Source organism: Giraffa tippelskirchi, chromosome 5, assembly GCF_054371585.1.
Source record: "Giraffa tippelskirchi isolate mGirTip1 chromosome 5, T2T-mGirTip1v1.2.pri, whole genome shotgun sequence".
Taxonomy (NCBI): Eukaryota; Metazoa; Chordata; class Mammalia; order Artiodactyla; family Giraffidae; genus Giraffa; species Giraffa tippelskirchi.
Window position 1 is genome coordinate 38,056,312 of NC_137279.1, and position 14,411 is coordinate 38,070,722.

The 14,411-nt window shown below is 40.1% G+C and overlaps 1 protein-coding gene across 1 annotated transcript in view; it reads left to right on the forward strand.

Moving 5' to 3' along the window:
- VPS13D (vacuolar protein sorting 13 homolog D) overlaps positions 1 to 14,411 on the forward strand; it is a 272,477-nt gene that overhangs the window by 164,633 nt on the left and 93,433 nt on the right. Inside the window, exons 64-65 of the mRNA XM_081491462.1 lie at positions 8,178 to 8,312; positions 9,454 to 9,621. Coding sequence (XP_081347588.1) covers positions 8,178 to 8,312; positions 9,454 to 9,621 — 303 coding nt within the window. The remainder of the gene's footprint in view (positions 1 to 8,177; positions 8,313 to 9,453; positions 9,622 to 14,411) is intronic.

The following is a 14,411-nucleotide window of genomic DNA, read 5'->3' on the forward strand; positions in this document are numbered from 1 at the left end:
ATGCTCCTATTCCAAAAGAATTTAAGACAGACTCTGAAGATACATGCTGAAGGATTAAAAAATAAGAGAAAATGAAGTAGAAAGTCCATTAAATTGCATATGAGATTGTAATATAAAGCCATTTTAATTCAATGGGGAATATATAGGTGTTCTAAAATGCTATTAGACTCTCCAGATGGCAATATGGAAAAATATGAAGTTAAATTTGTTATCACACTCTACATAAGAATGAATTCCAAACAGATCAGAGATTTACTGACATTGTTAGCATGAATGAAAAAATGTTTTTATATTAAGAAAGGAGAGCACTTGGCATGCTCTCTAAAATCCTTAAATGTCAATGATGTTAAATAAAAATAAAATTGGGAAACAGACTATATCCAGAAATTGTTAACAGGCTTATAGCAGACCCAAATCAGCTGAGAACTACAAGAAAAGCTAGACTGAAAAAAGCCCAAAAGTCTGTTTGAAGGTATTGGAAAGTTACCAACTCAGTACTTGAGGGTCTCCAACTTAGGAGAGGAGAGAAACTCAGTCAGGTGAGCCCAACATTAACGCTGGTTTTATTTCTGAGACAATTCTAATTGAGAAAGGTAGAGAAGTCAAGCAGAAAGCAGCTGTCAAAAGTCAGAGAATCAGAGTAAAGCTTTGGACAGTCTCATGGGGCTGGTCAAGCAAAAGCGAGACTCCATTGCTACTAAGAGAGTTGGTAATTGAGGGCCTCATATCTTTTTTTCTTTCTTTCTTTTTTTTTGACGTATAGTTTATTTACAATGCTATGTTAGTTTCACGTGTAAAGCAAAGTCATTCAGTTACACATATATGTATTCTTTTTCATCTTTTCCATAATAGGTTATTACGCGATATTGAATATAATTCCTTGTGCTATGTAGTAGAAACTTGTTTATTTGTTTTATATGTAGTAGTTTGTATCTGCTAATCCCAAACTCCTAATTTATCCTCCCCCAACCACTTTCCCCTTTGATAACCACAAGTTTGTTTTCTATGTCTTTGAGTCTGTTTCTGTTTTGGAAATAAGTTCATTTGTATCATGTTTTAGATTCTATGTGTAAGTGATATCATATGATATTTGTCTTTCTCTAATTTACTTCACTTAGTATGATAAGCTCTGGGTCCATCTATGTTGCTGCAAATGGCATTATTTCATTCTTTTTTTTTTTTTTTTATTGTTGCTGTTCAGTCACTCAGTCGTGTCTGACTCTTTGCGACCCCATGCGCTGTAGCACGCCAGGCTTCCCTGTCCATCACCAGCTTCTCCAGCTTGCTCAAACTCATGTCCATTGAGTCAGTGATGCCATCCAGCCATCTCGTCCTCTGTTATTCCCTTCTCCTCCTGCCTTCAATCTTTCCCAGCATCAGATTGAATTTTTTTATAGCTGAATAGTATTCCATTGTGTACACACACACACACACACCATATCTTTATCAGTGCATCTGTCGATGGATATTTAGGTGGCTTCCATGTCTTGACTATTGTAAATAGTGCTGCTATGAACATTGGTGTGCATATATCTGTTTGAAAGAGTTTTCTCTGGCTATATGCCCAGGAGTAGGATAGCTAGATCATATGGCAATTCTATTTTTAGTTTTTTAAAGAACCTCCATGTACTCTTCTCCATAGTGGCTGCACAAATTTGCATTCCCACCAACAGTGCAGGAGGGTTCCCTTTTCTCTACACCCTCTCTAGCATTTATTATTTATTTTTACTTTTTAATGATTGCCATTCTGACTGGTGTGAGGTGGTATCTCATTATACTTTGGAATTGCATTTCTCTAATAGTTAGTGATGTTGAGCATCTTTTCATGTGCCTGTTGCCCATCTGTATGTCTTCTCTGGATAAATGTCTGTTTAGGTCTTCTGCCCATTTTCTGATTGGGTTGCTTGCTTTTTTGTTATTGAGTTGTATGAGCTGTTTGAATATTTTGGAAATTAAGCCCTTGTTGGTCTCATTGTTTGCAAGTGTTTTCTCCCAGCCCATAGGTTGTCTTTTCATTTTATTGATGGTTTATTTTGCTGTGCTAAAGCCTGCAAGTTTGATTAGGTCCCATTTATTTATTTTTGCTTTTATTTCTATTGCCTTGGGAGACTGACCTAAGAAAACATTGCTACGATTTATGTCAGAGAATGTTTTGCCTATGTTCTCTTCTAGGAGTTTTATGGTGACATGTCTTATATTTAAGTCTCTAAGCCACTTTGAGTTTATTTTTGTGTATGGTGTGAGGGAGTGTTCTAACTTCATTGATTTACATGCGGCTGTCCAGCTTTCCCAACACCACTTGCTGAGGAGACTGTCTTTTTTCCATTGTATATTCTTGCCTTCTTTGTTGAAGATTAATTGACCATAGGTGTGGAAGGGCTCATATCTTACAGAAAAGGGACAGGCAGAACAAGGACCCCGATAGTTTTGAGCTGTTTATTTCTTGAAGCGGATGCCAATTTCTAAGTAGTCTAGGAGAAGCTAAGCAAAAAACAGCAGCCAAGAGACTACCTAAATAGATCTTTTAGCAGTTTTATGGTGCTGGGGAGATTAAAAGTCGAGGGATGGAATTGGTTTTCAGTTGAGACTGCTGAAGGACTATACCAAACCTTATAAAGATGGAAACAGACCAAGATTATCTTTATTGTTGTTGTTCAGTTGCTCGATCATGTCTTTACGACTCCATGGACTGCAGCATGCCAGGTTTCCCTGTCCTTCACCATCTTTACAAAGACTGAAAGCCAGCCTTGAAAACACCGATTGAATTAAGGCCCTTTAACTGCCTTGTTGTTCAGTTGCTAAGTTGTGCCCTACTCTTTGCAACCTCATGGACTGCAGCACTCCAGGCTTCCCTGTTCTTCACTATCTCTTGGAGTTTGCTGAAACTCATGTCCACTGAGTCAGTGATGCTATCTAACCATCTCATCCTTTAACTGCCTGCCAGAAGCTAAAGACTCTTTTAAAATCTACAAGTTTTTATATAAAAAGTAGCATTCAATCACAAATTACCAGGCCTACCAAGAGGAAAATCGGACACCAGGAACAGATAAATCAGATGTTGACATTATCAGACACATAATTTAAAATATTAATAATTATAAATGTGTTCAAGACACATTGGACAAAGTATTATCAAATTAAATATAGCAATGTATAAGAAGAAAAATACAGGTGACCCTTGAATAACTTGGGTTTGAACTATGTGGGCCAATAACATACTGATTTTTTTTCCCCAATAAATATAGCACTAACATGGTTGGTTATATACGATCATAGTTGGTCAAGTCTGTGGTTGTAGAACTGTGGATGTGGAAAGCTGACTGTAAAGCTGTATGAGGCTTTTTGACTATGTAGTGGATCAGCACTCTTAACCCCCACATTGTTCAAGGACTAATTGTATGAATATATTATAACCAAATCATGTTTATTCCAGGAGTGTAAGTTAATCCATCTGCCAACACAGGGGATGCAAGAGATGTGAGTTGGATCCCTGGGTCAGGAAGATTCTTTGGAGGAGAAAATGGCAATCCACTCCAGTATTCTTGCCTGGAGAATCCCATGGACAGAGGAGCCTGATTGGCTACAGTCCATGGGGTTACAAAGAGTTGGACATGATTGAGCAACTGAGCACATGTGCTCACAAGTTTACATTTCCAAATAAATCATGTCATTCACCACATCAGCAAAATGAAAGAATTTAAAAATAGGCTTATCTCAATAGTTGCACCAAAATCTTTTGACAAAATTCAGCATCCATTAATGAGAAGTCAGCAAGCAAAAAGTAGACAGGAACTGCCTTGATCTGACAATGTGTCTCCATGAGAAATCTACCCCAGATATACTCAGTGGTGGTCTGTTGAAAGCATGAAGGGATGGCTATTATCCCCACTTCTGTTCACTGTTTCGCTGGACATTCTAGCCAGTAAGATAAATAAATAATAGGTACAAAGACTGCACAGGAAAATGAAAACTTTATTATTTGTAGAGAACATGATTACCTAGAAAATCTAAAAGAATGTACAACTAAATTATGAGAATGGATAAATAAATTTAACAAGGTCCCTGAAGACATTGTATAAAAGTCAATTGTATTTCTAGTCAGCAGCAATTAACGAGAAAAGGAAAATTTGAAGGATGCTTTTACAACACCATTTAAGAAAACATCAAATACAATATCATCTATTAAGTGTGTAATGAATCATGCCAAAACTGAGTAGTTTTAAACAACCATTTTATTTGTTCTCAAATCTGTGAGTCAGCAATTTGGACCAGACTTAGCTAGGTGCTGTTTCTGCTGGGCTCACCTGTAGTTACTGATGTGACTGCAGTCACCTGCCAGTCAACTGAGACCAAACAGTGTAAGATGACCTTATGACCATGTCAGGTGCTTGTTGTTGGCCGTCAACAGAACTCCCTTCCACGTTGTCTCTTGTTTTCAAGGAAACGTTCAGAAAACTAAGATCATGGCATCTGGTCCCATCACTTCATGGGAAATAGATGGGGAAACAGTGGAAACAGTGTCAGACTTTATTTTTGGGGGGCTCCAAAATCACTGCTGATGGTGATTGCAGCCATGAAATTAAAAGACGCTTACTCCTTGGAAGGAAGGTTATGGCCAACCTAGATAGCATATTTAAAAGCAGAGACATTACTTTGCCAACAAAAGTCCGTCTAATCAAGGCTATGGTTTTTCCAGTGGTCATGTATGGTTGTGAGAGTTGGACGGTGAAGAAAGCTGAGCGCCACAGAATTGATGCTTTTGAACTGTGGTGTTGGAGAAGACTCTTGAGAGTCCCTTGGACTGCAAGGAGATCCAATCAATCCATCCTAAAAGAGATCAATCCTGGGTGTTCATTGGAAGGTCTGATGTTGAAGCTGAAACTCCAATACTTTGGGCACCTCATGCGAAGGGTTGACTCATTGGAAAAGACCCTAATGCTGGGTAGGATTGGGGGCAGGAGGAGAAGGGGACGACAGAGGATGAGATGGTTGGATGGCATCACCGACTCGATGGACATGGGTTTGGGTAGACTCCGGGAGTTGGTGATGGACAGAGAGGCCTGGCGTGCTGCAATTCATGGGGTCGCAAAGAGTCGGACACGACTGAGCGACTGAACTGAACTGAGTCTTGGCCTCCTCACATAGTGGAAAACATCAAAATGAATGAAGCAGATGCTCCAAGATTTCTTGAGTCCAAATCTCAGAGATTGCTCAGTGTTACTTAGGTGGCATTTTATTGTTTGAAGTAAATTATATGGTCAGTGCAGATTCAGGTGAAGGGGAAATAGACTTCACTAATGGTAGAAGATGCAAAGAATTTGTGGCCATTTTTACTGTACCACTTTATGCCTAGGAATAAATCCGACAGTGTGTACAAGACCTCTGCACAGAAAGCAATGAAATATTACTGAGAAAAATTTTTTAAATAAACAGATAGAGGGATGCACCTTGTTAATACACTGGAAGATTGAATATTGTAAAGTTGTCATTTCTCAAATTGATGTATAGATTCAATGCAATCATTATGAAAATTCTAGCAATTTTTTTTTGTGTGTGGCAGATTGACAGGCTGATTTGAAATTTACTTGGAAAGTGCAAAATGTAGCCAAAAATCCTGAAGAAAACAGTTGAAGAACTTCCTATTAGACTTCAAAATTACTATAAAACTACAGTAATTAAGACAGTGTGGTATTGGCAGAAGGCAGGGCAAAATGAGAATCGAGAAACAGACACATGAGTACAGTCACTTGACTTATGATGAAATTGCGCTGTACTACAATAAGGGCAAGGATGACCCTTCAATAAATATTATTAAGATGATAAGATACCTCTCTGGAAAGAATACTTCTTGATCTCTGCTTTATATATATATATATATAGTCATGTTCAAGTAGGTTGTAGATTTGATGTGAAAAGTAAAACAATAAAAATTCTACAAGTAAATTTATGGAAATATCTTTATGACCTTAGTGTAGATAATTTCTTAACTACAACATCAAGCGTTCCTATCATAAAGGGAAAGATTGTTAAGTTGGATTTCATTAAAACTAAGAATGTTTGCTGTCAAAAAGCACCAAAGAATGATAAGACAAGTCATAGAATAGGAGAGGATATTTGCAGTGCATTCATGAAACAGACTTGTATACAGAATGTATAAGAAAAACACCTACAAAACTATAAGGAAAAAACAGACAATCCACTGTGCAAATGAGAAAAAGCCTTGAGTAGGCACTTAACAAAAAAGTATATCCACAAGGCTGATGTGTATATTATCAGGTGCTTAATCTCATCCTTGAACAAGAAAATAGAAGTTAAAACCACACAGAGTTAGCATTGCACACCCATCAGAACATTTGTTTTTAAAAAAGCTTTCTATACCAAGTGTTGGTGAGGATGGCACCCAACAGGAAATTTCATAGACTGCTTCAGGGGAGCCAAACCAGTTCAGTTGCTTTGGAAAACTGTTTGGCAGCATAATCTAAGGTTGAACATGTATATTCTTTATGACCCAGCAGTTCCACTCCCAGGTAGATAATTAAAAAAAAAAAAAGATGTGTACAAATGTGCCCCAAAAGACACATCCAAGAATGTTCATAACAGCATCATTCATAAAAAACAGTTGGAAACGGCACAACTGTTCATCAACAGCAGTGGTTAAATAAATTGTGTTTTATTCATATGTTGGAATACTGCATAGTACTGACAGTTATATTTAAACTGCAGCTGTGTGCAGCAACCTAGTGACTCTCACAGACTTAACGTTGATGTAAGAAGCCACATACAACCAAGTCCATACCAATGATTGCATTTGGGTAAAATTCAAAGCAGGGAAAACTCATCTGTGATGATAGAAGTCAAGTCACAGTTGACCTTAGGGGACAAGGGAATCGTGACAAAGAGTTCACAAGGGTGTGGGTGCTTCCAAGATGGGCATAATAACCACCTTTCTGGTCTAGGTGGCGGTTACTTGTGTTTTCTGTTCAGTCACTCAGTTGTGTCTGACTCTTTGTGACCCCATGGACTTCAGCACACCAGGCTTCCCTGTCCATCACCAACTCCCAGAGCTTGCTCAAACTCATGTCCATTGAGTCAGTGATGCCATCTAACTTATCTTGTCCTCTGGTCCTCTTCTCCTCCTGCCTTCAATCTTTACCAGCATTGGGGTCTTTTTAATGAGTCAGTGCTTTGCATCAGGTGGCCAAAGTATTGGAGCTTCAGCTTCAGCATCAGTCCTTCTAATGAATATTCAGGACTGATTTCCTTTAGAATGGACTGGTTTGATCTCCTTGCAGTCCACTGGACTCTGAAGAGTCTTCTCCAACACCACAGCTCAAAAGCATCAATTCTTCGGCGTTCAGCCTTCTTTATGGTCCAACTCTCACATCTATACACGACTACTGGGAAAACCATAGATTGGACTATACAGACCTTTGTCGGCAAAGTAACATCTCTGATTTTTTATACGCTGTCTGGATTTGTCATAGCTTTTCTTCCAAAGAGCAGGCGTCTTTTACTTTCATGGCTGTAGTCATCATCTGCAGTGATTTCAGAATCGAAGAAAATAAAGTCTGTCACTGTGGTTGTGTTTACTTGGAGAAAAATTATTGAACCATTCATTTGATGAGTACACCTTTCCATATGAGTGGTATATTTCAGTCAAAAAGTAAAACATGGGACTTCCCTGGTGGTCCAGTGGTTGAGAATCTGCCTTCCAGTACAGGGGGGCAGGGGTCGATCCTTGGTCGGGAAGCTGGGATCCCATATGCCTCATGGCCAAAACAGGTGCCTTGCGGCCAAAACACCACAACATAAAATCAATATTGTAACGAATTCAATGAAGACTTTAAAAATGATCTACATTAAAAAATCTGCAAAAAAAAGAAACAAAGTAAAACATGACAAACATATAGATCCAAAACAGATCATAAAGAATTATGCTATGAAGCTAAAGTATTTATTTCTGTATGATAATATGTTACTCTGGATGATACTTCTGTCTGTGTGTATGTATGTATCTTCCTAATGTTTACCTGGAAAATCCTTATTTATGAATATCATAACCTTGACTCCCATTGGAAAGTTGACATGACTTGTAGCTTTCATGGAATCCAGAATTACAGTACTGTAGAAGGCCATTGTATGGCTGAAATGTATTGTTGCCTTTCTTCCCTAACTAGGCCCTGAAAAGCACCTTGGGATTTCCATTGATTCGATTTGAAGATGCTGTGATCAATCTGGATCCATTCACTCGAGTGCATCCCTATGAGACCAAGGACTTCATCATCAATGATATCCTCAAACATTTCCAGGAGGTGAGCTTTGAAGTGGTACTCAGTGGCTGGAGCATGAGCATAATGCTTCTTTTAGTTGTTTGGGAATTCTGGTTACAGAGACGTTACTGCCAACAGCCAAGCTGAACATTTCAACCCTGACCATTGTATTAAGGGGTCAGGTCACAGCCCACGAAGTCCACGCACATCATGAAAATCCCCAAACAGTGCCTCTGATTTACAAGCTGTTAGTGTTGTTTCTTAGAACTAGTCTCAGGACCTTCCACTAGATCAGTCACAACTCTTACCAAGGGTTTAATTGATGCTTTCATGATAACACAAGACTGTGAACTCTGTTTACCTGTCTTGGGTTTACTTTCAACAACCACACCGGTGTTCTTGGAGCATGTGAGATCCTGCCCTAGAGTTGAACTTACATTTTTTTTTAAATCAAGTTGGGCATTTTCTATTTTGCATTTATTATCCTGACTGCAAAGAACAAAATGCAAAGCCAACACATACATACTGTTCGATGACTAGATAGGTCAGGATCATATCAAACTTATTAGCTGTCAAAATTGAAGGGTATCCTGTTCTTGTTGCCGTCTCTCCTTCTCCCTCCTTGCTTCCTTCCTTGACCGCGCTCACTGGTGATGTTTCTACTGCACTGTGAGGAGGATGGGATAGCGGATGTCACTGGACAGTGGAGTCAGGCCACGGAGGTGCAGGAGGTTGGGGGGTGCGGGGTAGGTCTGAGCATGCCCACTCTATGCAGACCACCTGCTCCACAGACTCTGAGGGGCTCCACATCCCTCCCTCACTTTCCTTTTAAAATTCTCTCTGCTGCTTGTTGATTCCATATTTATAGAATGATGGAAAGGAGAGTGCGATGTGTATACTAATAAATACTTGTAGAGTCTTTCCTGTTTCATAGCTTTTTTCTTCTAAATGGCTTTGAAGGGTACATATGAGAGTATTGAGGATAACCTCTGGGATATGTGTATTGGGAGAGATTTAGGGTGAAGCTTAGGAAGGGCAGGAGCTCACAGTTGATGAGAAATAAAGGGCAATTGGTAGTGGGAATGGAGGACAAGACTGATTTATAACCTTTTTGCTTGGGACACTCAACCTGCAGATATACAAAGAGGCTGGTTTTTTCTTCTCTCCCTGCTCCATTTGACAGGAACTCCTCAGTCAGGCAGCCCGGATCCTGGGGTCGGTGGACTTCCTTGGCAACCCCATGGGGCTTTTGAATGACGTTTCTGAAGGGGTGACTGGACTGATAAAGTATGGAAACGTTGGGGGCCTTATCAGAAATGTTACCCACGGAGTATCAAATTCTGCTGCCAAGGTAAGGAAATCAAGGTGTAGTTCTACTGGAATTAGCCTCAAGAGTCCTCTCCATTACCGTAGTTCTTTTATAATTAATAGGTTGTGAAAAGTTACATGCATGGCCTTGGCTTCACTGCCCACGTGCCCTGTCTTTCCCTCACCTCCTGTAGCCAGGCCCCGGTCCATCGAGTGCACCTCTGCACTGTCCCTTCTCCCTCCTCTCCATTCCCATGTGCTGGTTGTCTGTTTCCAGGGCCACTGTCATCACCTCCTGGCCCCACAGCTTTCACAGTGCTGCCAGCATGAACTCGCTTCTTATTTTATTTATTTAAGAATTTTTTGATGTGGACCATTTTTAAAGCCTTTATTGAATCTGTTGCAATATTGCTTCTGTTTTGGATTTTTGGCCTGGAGGCATGTGGGATCCTAGCTTCCCAATCAGGATCGAACCCTTGCCCCCTGCATTGCAAGGTGAAGCCTTAACACTGGACCACCAGGGATGTCCCTACACTCTCTTTTTAAAACATAGTTTGATTGTGCCATTCTTCTGCCTAAAATCTACCAGTTATTCCACATAGCTCACAGGATAAACTCCAAACTGAGGTACAGCCTTCCAGAGTGAAGCAAGCCTCTAAGTCACCTGCAGAATGGCAGCAATGTGATTCTCCTGTGTCTTTCGCTCTAGTTGGCTTTTTTGTGCATTGGCCTCCTGTTTGGTGGCCATCTTGTTATTGAACAGTTTAATTTTTGGCGGAAGCTGACTTTACATGTGAAGCTGGAAAAGGTGAAGGTAGTTGAAGGTAGTGGAGAGGGGGGTTGCCATTTTATAACATACAAAATGCATCTAAAGAATCTTGTTTTCCTCCCCTTCCTGTCAGCTCACTGTAGAGTCCTTTTAGAGACTGTCCTTTTCATGAATGAACCAACGTTGGGAAAGCACCTGTACTCCCCATTTATTTACCGTAGTGCGTTGCCATGGCAAAGTCACAGGCCTATTTGTGTCATGACCATGAGGATGGTGGCTTCACTGTAGAGAGCCTTTCAGGTGCCACATAGGAATTCATGATGACGAGCAGGGAAGGAGATGGAATTGAACAGCCAACATTTCTGTGTTGCGAAACACTCTTGGTAACAGTATGAAAGTTGGAAATTTATTCCTGTTTTCCACACTCTTTCCTAGAGATGATGGTCCTTTAATCAGATCAGTTTCTTCAATACCAGCAGATCTCTTTTTATTGTGCCTCACAGATTGTTTACAGTTATTTACAAATTGAAGGCTTGTGGCAGGCTTGAGTGTCCAGCAAGTCTGTCAACACCATTTTTCCAACATCATCTGCTCACTTGGTGTCTCTGTCACATTTGGTAATTCTTGAAATATTTCAGTCTTCTTCATTATGATTATATTTGTTGTGGTGATAAGTGATCTTTGATGTTAGTTTCGCAAAAAGATTATGATTCGCTGAAGACTTGGATGGTGGTTAGCATTTTTTAGCAGTAAGGTATTTTAAAAATTAAGATAGGTGCCTTATATTTTTAGACACAGTGCTGTCGTGCACTTAATCAACTGCACTGTAGTATAAACACGACTTTATGTTCATTGGGAAATCAAAAAATCTGTGCAACTCACTTTACTGCGATATTTGCTTTATTGTGGTGGTTCGGATTGAAACCCACAGTCTCTCTGAGGTATGTCTGTGCTGGACTTACAGTTAAACCAGAACAAAATGTACTGTTTGACTTGCGGTTCAAAACAGGCAATACTCTTACTTTTAGAGAAAGGGTGGAATGTAGAGAGGCAAGAGATTTTCTAAATCATGGTTTAGAAACACACTCAGGGTCAAAGTCTGAATGAGTCTGCACATTTCTGCCTTGAATCGCTGCCTCTGCTTCCCTTGGACCTTCACCCCTGACAGCAACATAAAAGTGGCACAGGTTCGTCAATGTTCTCTTAACTACTGAACTGGTTATAAACATATGCACTTAACATATTTACGTCTATGCACCTGTAGCTTATATAACTTTGTGCATCAGCTATACTTCAAAAAAAATTAAATGTAAATGCTTAGTTTAAGGATCTTACTTAATTTTTTAAAACTAATTAACATAGGGCAGTGTCTTTATTTTTGTACTTCGTTTTTTATTTTTGTTCCCTGGGCTTTGTTTTCACTTGAAAAATACAAGACACGTGGTTTATTTAGAGGTCTTCCTCAACCTGGAATATGCCCTGACCCTGTAGCTTACTGTGAAAATAAAGTGAGGTATGACATGAAAATTTTGAAAAACACAGACTGAACAAGAGAAAGGGGTTTTCATTTTGACTCTTTGGTTTGCATCAGTGTAAAATCTTTAGACTTTGGTCACCAGGAAACCATTGTGCTGTGCTAAGTCGCTTTAGTCATGTCTGACTCTGTGTGACCCCATGGACTGTAGCCCATGAGGCTCCTCTGTCCATGGGATTCTCCAGGAAATAATACTGGAGTGGGTTGCCATGCCCTCCTCCACAGGATCTTCCCAACTCAGGGAATGAACACATTATCTCTTAATGTCTCCAGCATTGGTAGGCGGGTTCTTTACTACTAGCGCCACCGGGGAAATCATTAATGCCCTTGAAATGAAAGCCAGTGTATTATGGTCTACGGGGGAGGGTCTCAGGCTCAGGGAGTGGGAGAGCCACGCTCCGTTGGGCCAGTTTGGCCGTTAGGACCCTCTGGCTACCTTGTGGGTGAGAATGAAGATGTGAGGAATTTGCCCAGACTCTCCACAGGTGAGACCGTGGGTGCTTTTCTCCAGAGTTTCTCTGCAACATCCCTATGGAAAGGGTCAGCCCTTTCTTTAATTCTCCCTCATTCAGGGGCATCTCATTTATCTCCTGGTTCTTCTGTTTTCCCTTGAAAAACTGTTTTTGAAGCTTGAGGGTCAGCATGAGAATATACTTGAGCATAAGGGAAGGCAGAATACTTCTTGCCTCCGTTCTCACCCTCAAGTCCATCTGAAGGCCTGGGTGGCAATGAGCCTGTGTTTGCTGGATATTGTGCTTTATCTTGTTGGATTTGCATAAGGGTACTTGAGTGGGAACCCTGCTCCCCATAGGGTTGGTGTCCTTCATGTTTTTTCTTGCCTTTAGTGAACTAATCAGAATGGGCATCACAGAGGAATAGCTGTGTAATTTATTTTGATACCCCAAACTCTGGATGTGCTATAGCAATTAGCCCACATTATCTATCATGAGAAAGCAAAGAAACTTAAAATTACCACTTCCTTTTGGAAATGGTAACGTCAAAGACCAGGTCTGTCCACTGAATGCCCATTCAGGTCATCTGTGATTCTGCATGTATGCAATTTGGCTGCAGATCTCCGTTTTCTTGTAGTTTTGTGGGTTGCAATCAGATCTTTCATGTTGCTTTGGGGAAATGTTTTGTTTGCTTTTCTGTGTATACAAGTAGAGTTTAAGGAAGTGCAAATGACCACAGTAATCAACTGTTGGCCTGTGGGAAGTATTCCTTTAAAAAGTGCCTGAGTTCCAGTGATTAAAGAACGGGGTCAGACAAGGCAGAACTGCACCTCACCAAGCCACCTTCCGTCAGCCCCTCTTGGCTGCAAAGTCCAAAGGGCTTGGTTTAGTAGGCTTTGGATGGAGTGGAGTAGCCCCATAAACCTTTTAAAATTAATTATAAATATCATGTGTGTGTGTGTATTTTCCTGGAACAAAGATCTGAAGTTTTTATTGTATTGCCAGAGAGCTTCATGCCTCTCAAGATCATAAGTCACTATTGCAGACATAGGGTTGAGTGCTGAAGGCACCTAGTAGTTGGAAAACCTGGGTTCTGCCCATTCCTGCCTTTAAATAACCTTTCTCTCTGTCTGTCTCAAGAGATTTTAGTTTTTTGTTTTTGTTTTGTTTAACCTAAAGAAGGTTAAACAAAGAAGTTTTCCCTTGTCCCCACTGACCTGAGGAACAAAGGAAATGAAGAGGTAACAACCCTCTCCAAGAAGTTAAAAGGGAAATCATTCTATCATAAGAAGGTAATAGATCTGCAGGTCTTAGTTGTCTATGGGTAGATATGAATTCTTCACAGAACATTTTTAATTTCCGGTCTATCATGTCCACTTCTGGAATTTCTCATTATATTTTAAACTGTTGTTTACTTTATTTACTGTTAGCATCAATAGCTACAAATAAGAGGTAATCTCTGCCTTTTATCCCCTTTATTTCTCTTAGCCTCTTCTTCTGGTCTCCCAACCCCCAGAAATCACCTATGGATTCCAGATCAAAGGTGATATGATTTAGGGGTTAGCCACCAAGCTGTGAGCATCTGTCCATGACCCCTTTGCCTGGATCTTGGCAAAAGAACTCGTACCCTTTGAGTAGAACCTCAGAGGTCTGATCTTGTTCCTAAGGCCATGACAAGATGATTGCTCCTGGAATCCTTTCTAGGAATATGACTTATTTAAGAAAAGCACAGCATTTCAGATTCTAAAACCGTGTCAGAGGAGCAGGTTTCTCTCTGCAGCATGAGTGAAAAAAGCATACTTTTCCCTTGTTGGGTGAAGACCCTCTAACCCCTCTGAAAGCCAGAGAATTCATGGCGGGGGGACATCCATTGAACAAATTTCCTCTCTTAGACTCATTCCCTTCTCTCTGTAATTATTTTGTGATTATTTTCATTACTTATAGGAAAATTGCGTAGTTATTCTTAAAATTTTTTTTTTAAGTTCTTTTTAAACTAAGAAAGTCTCAGATGTTAACAGCATAACAAATGATTCCATTCTCTTTTCTGCCCCCGTAGAAACTCAGTGTTTTCTCTGCAC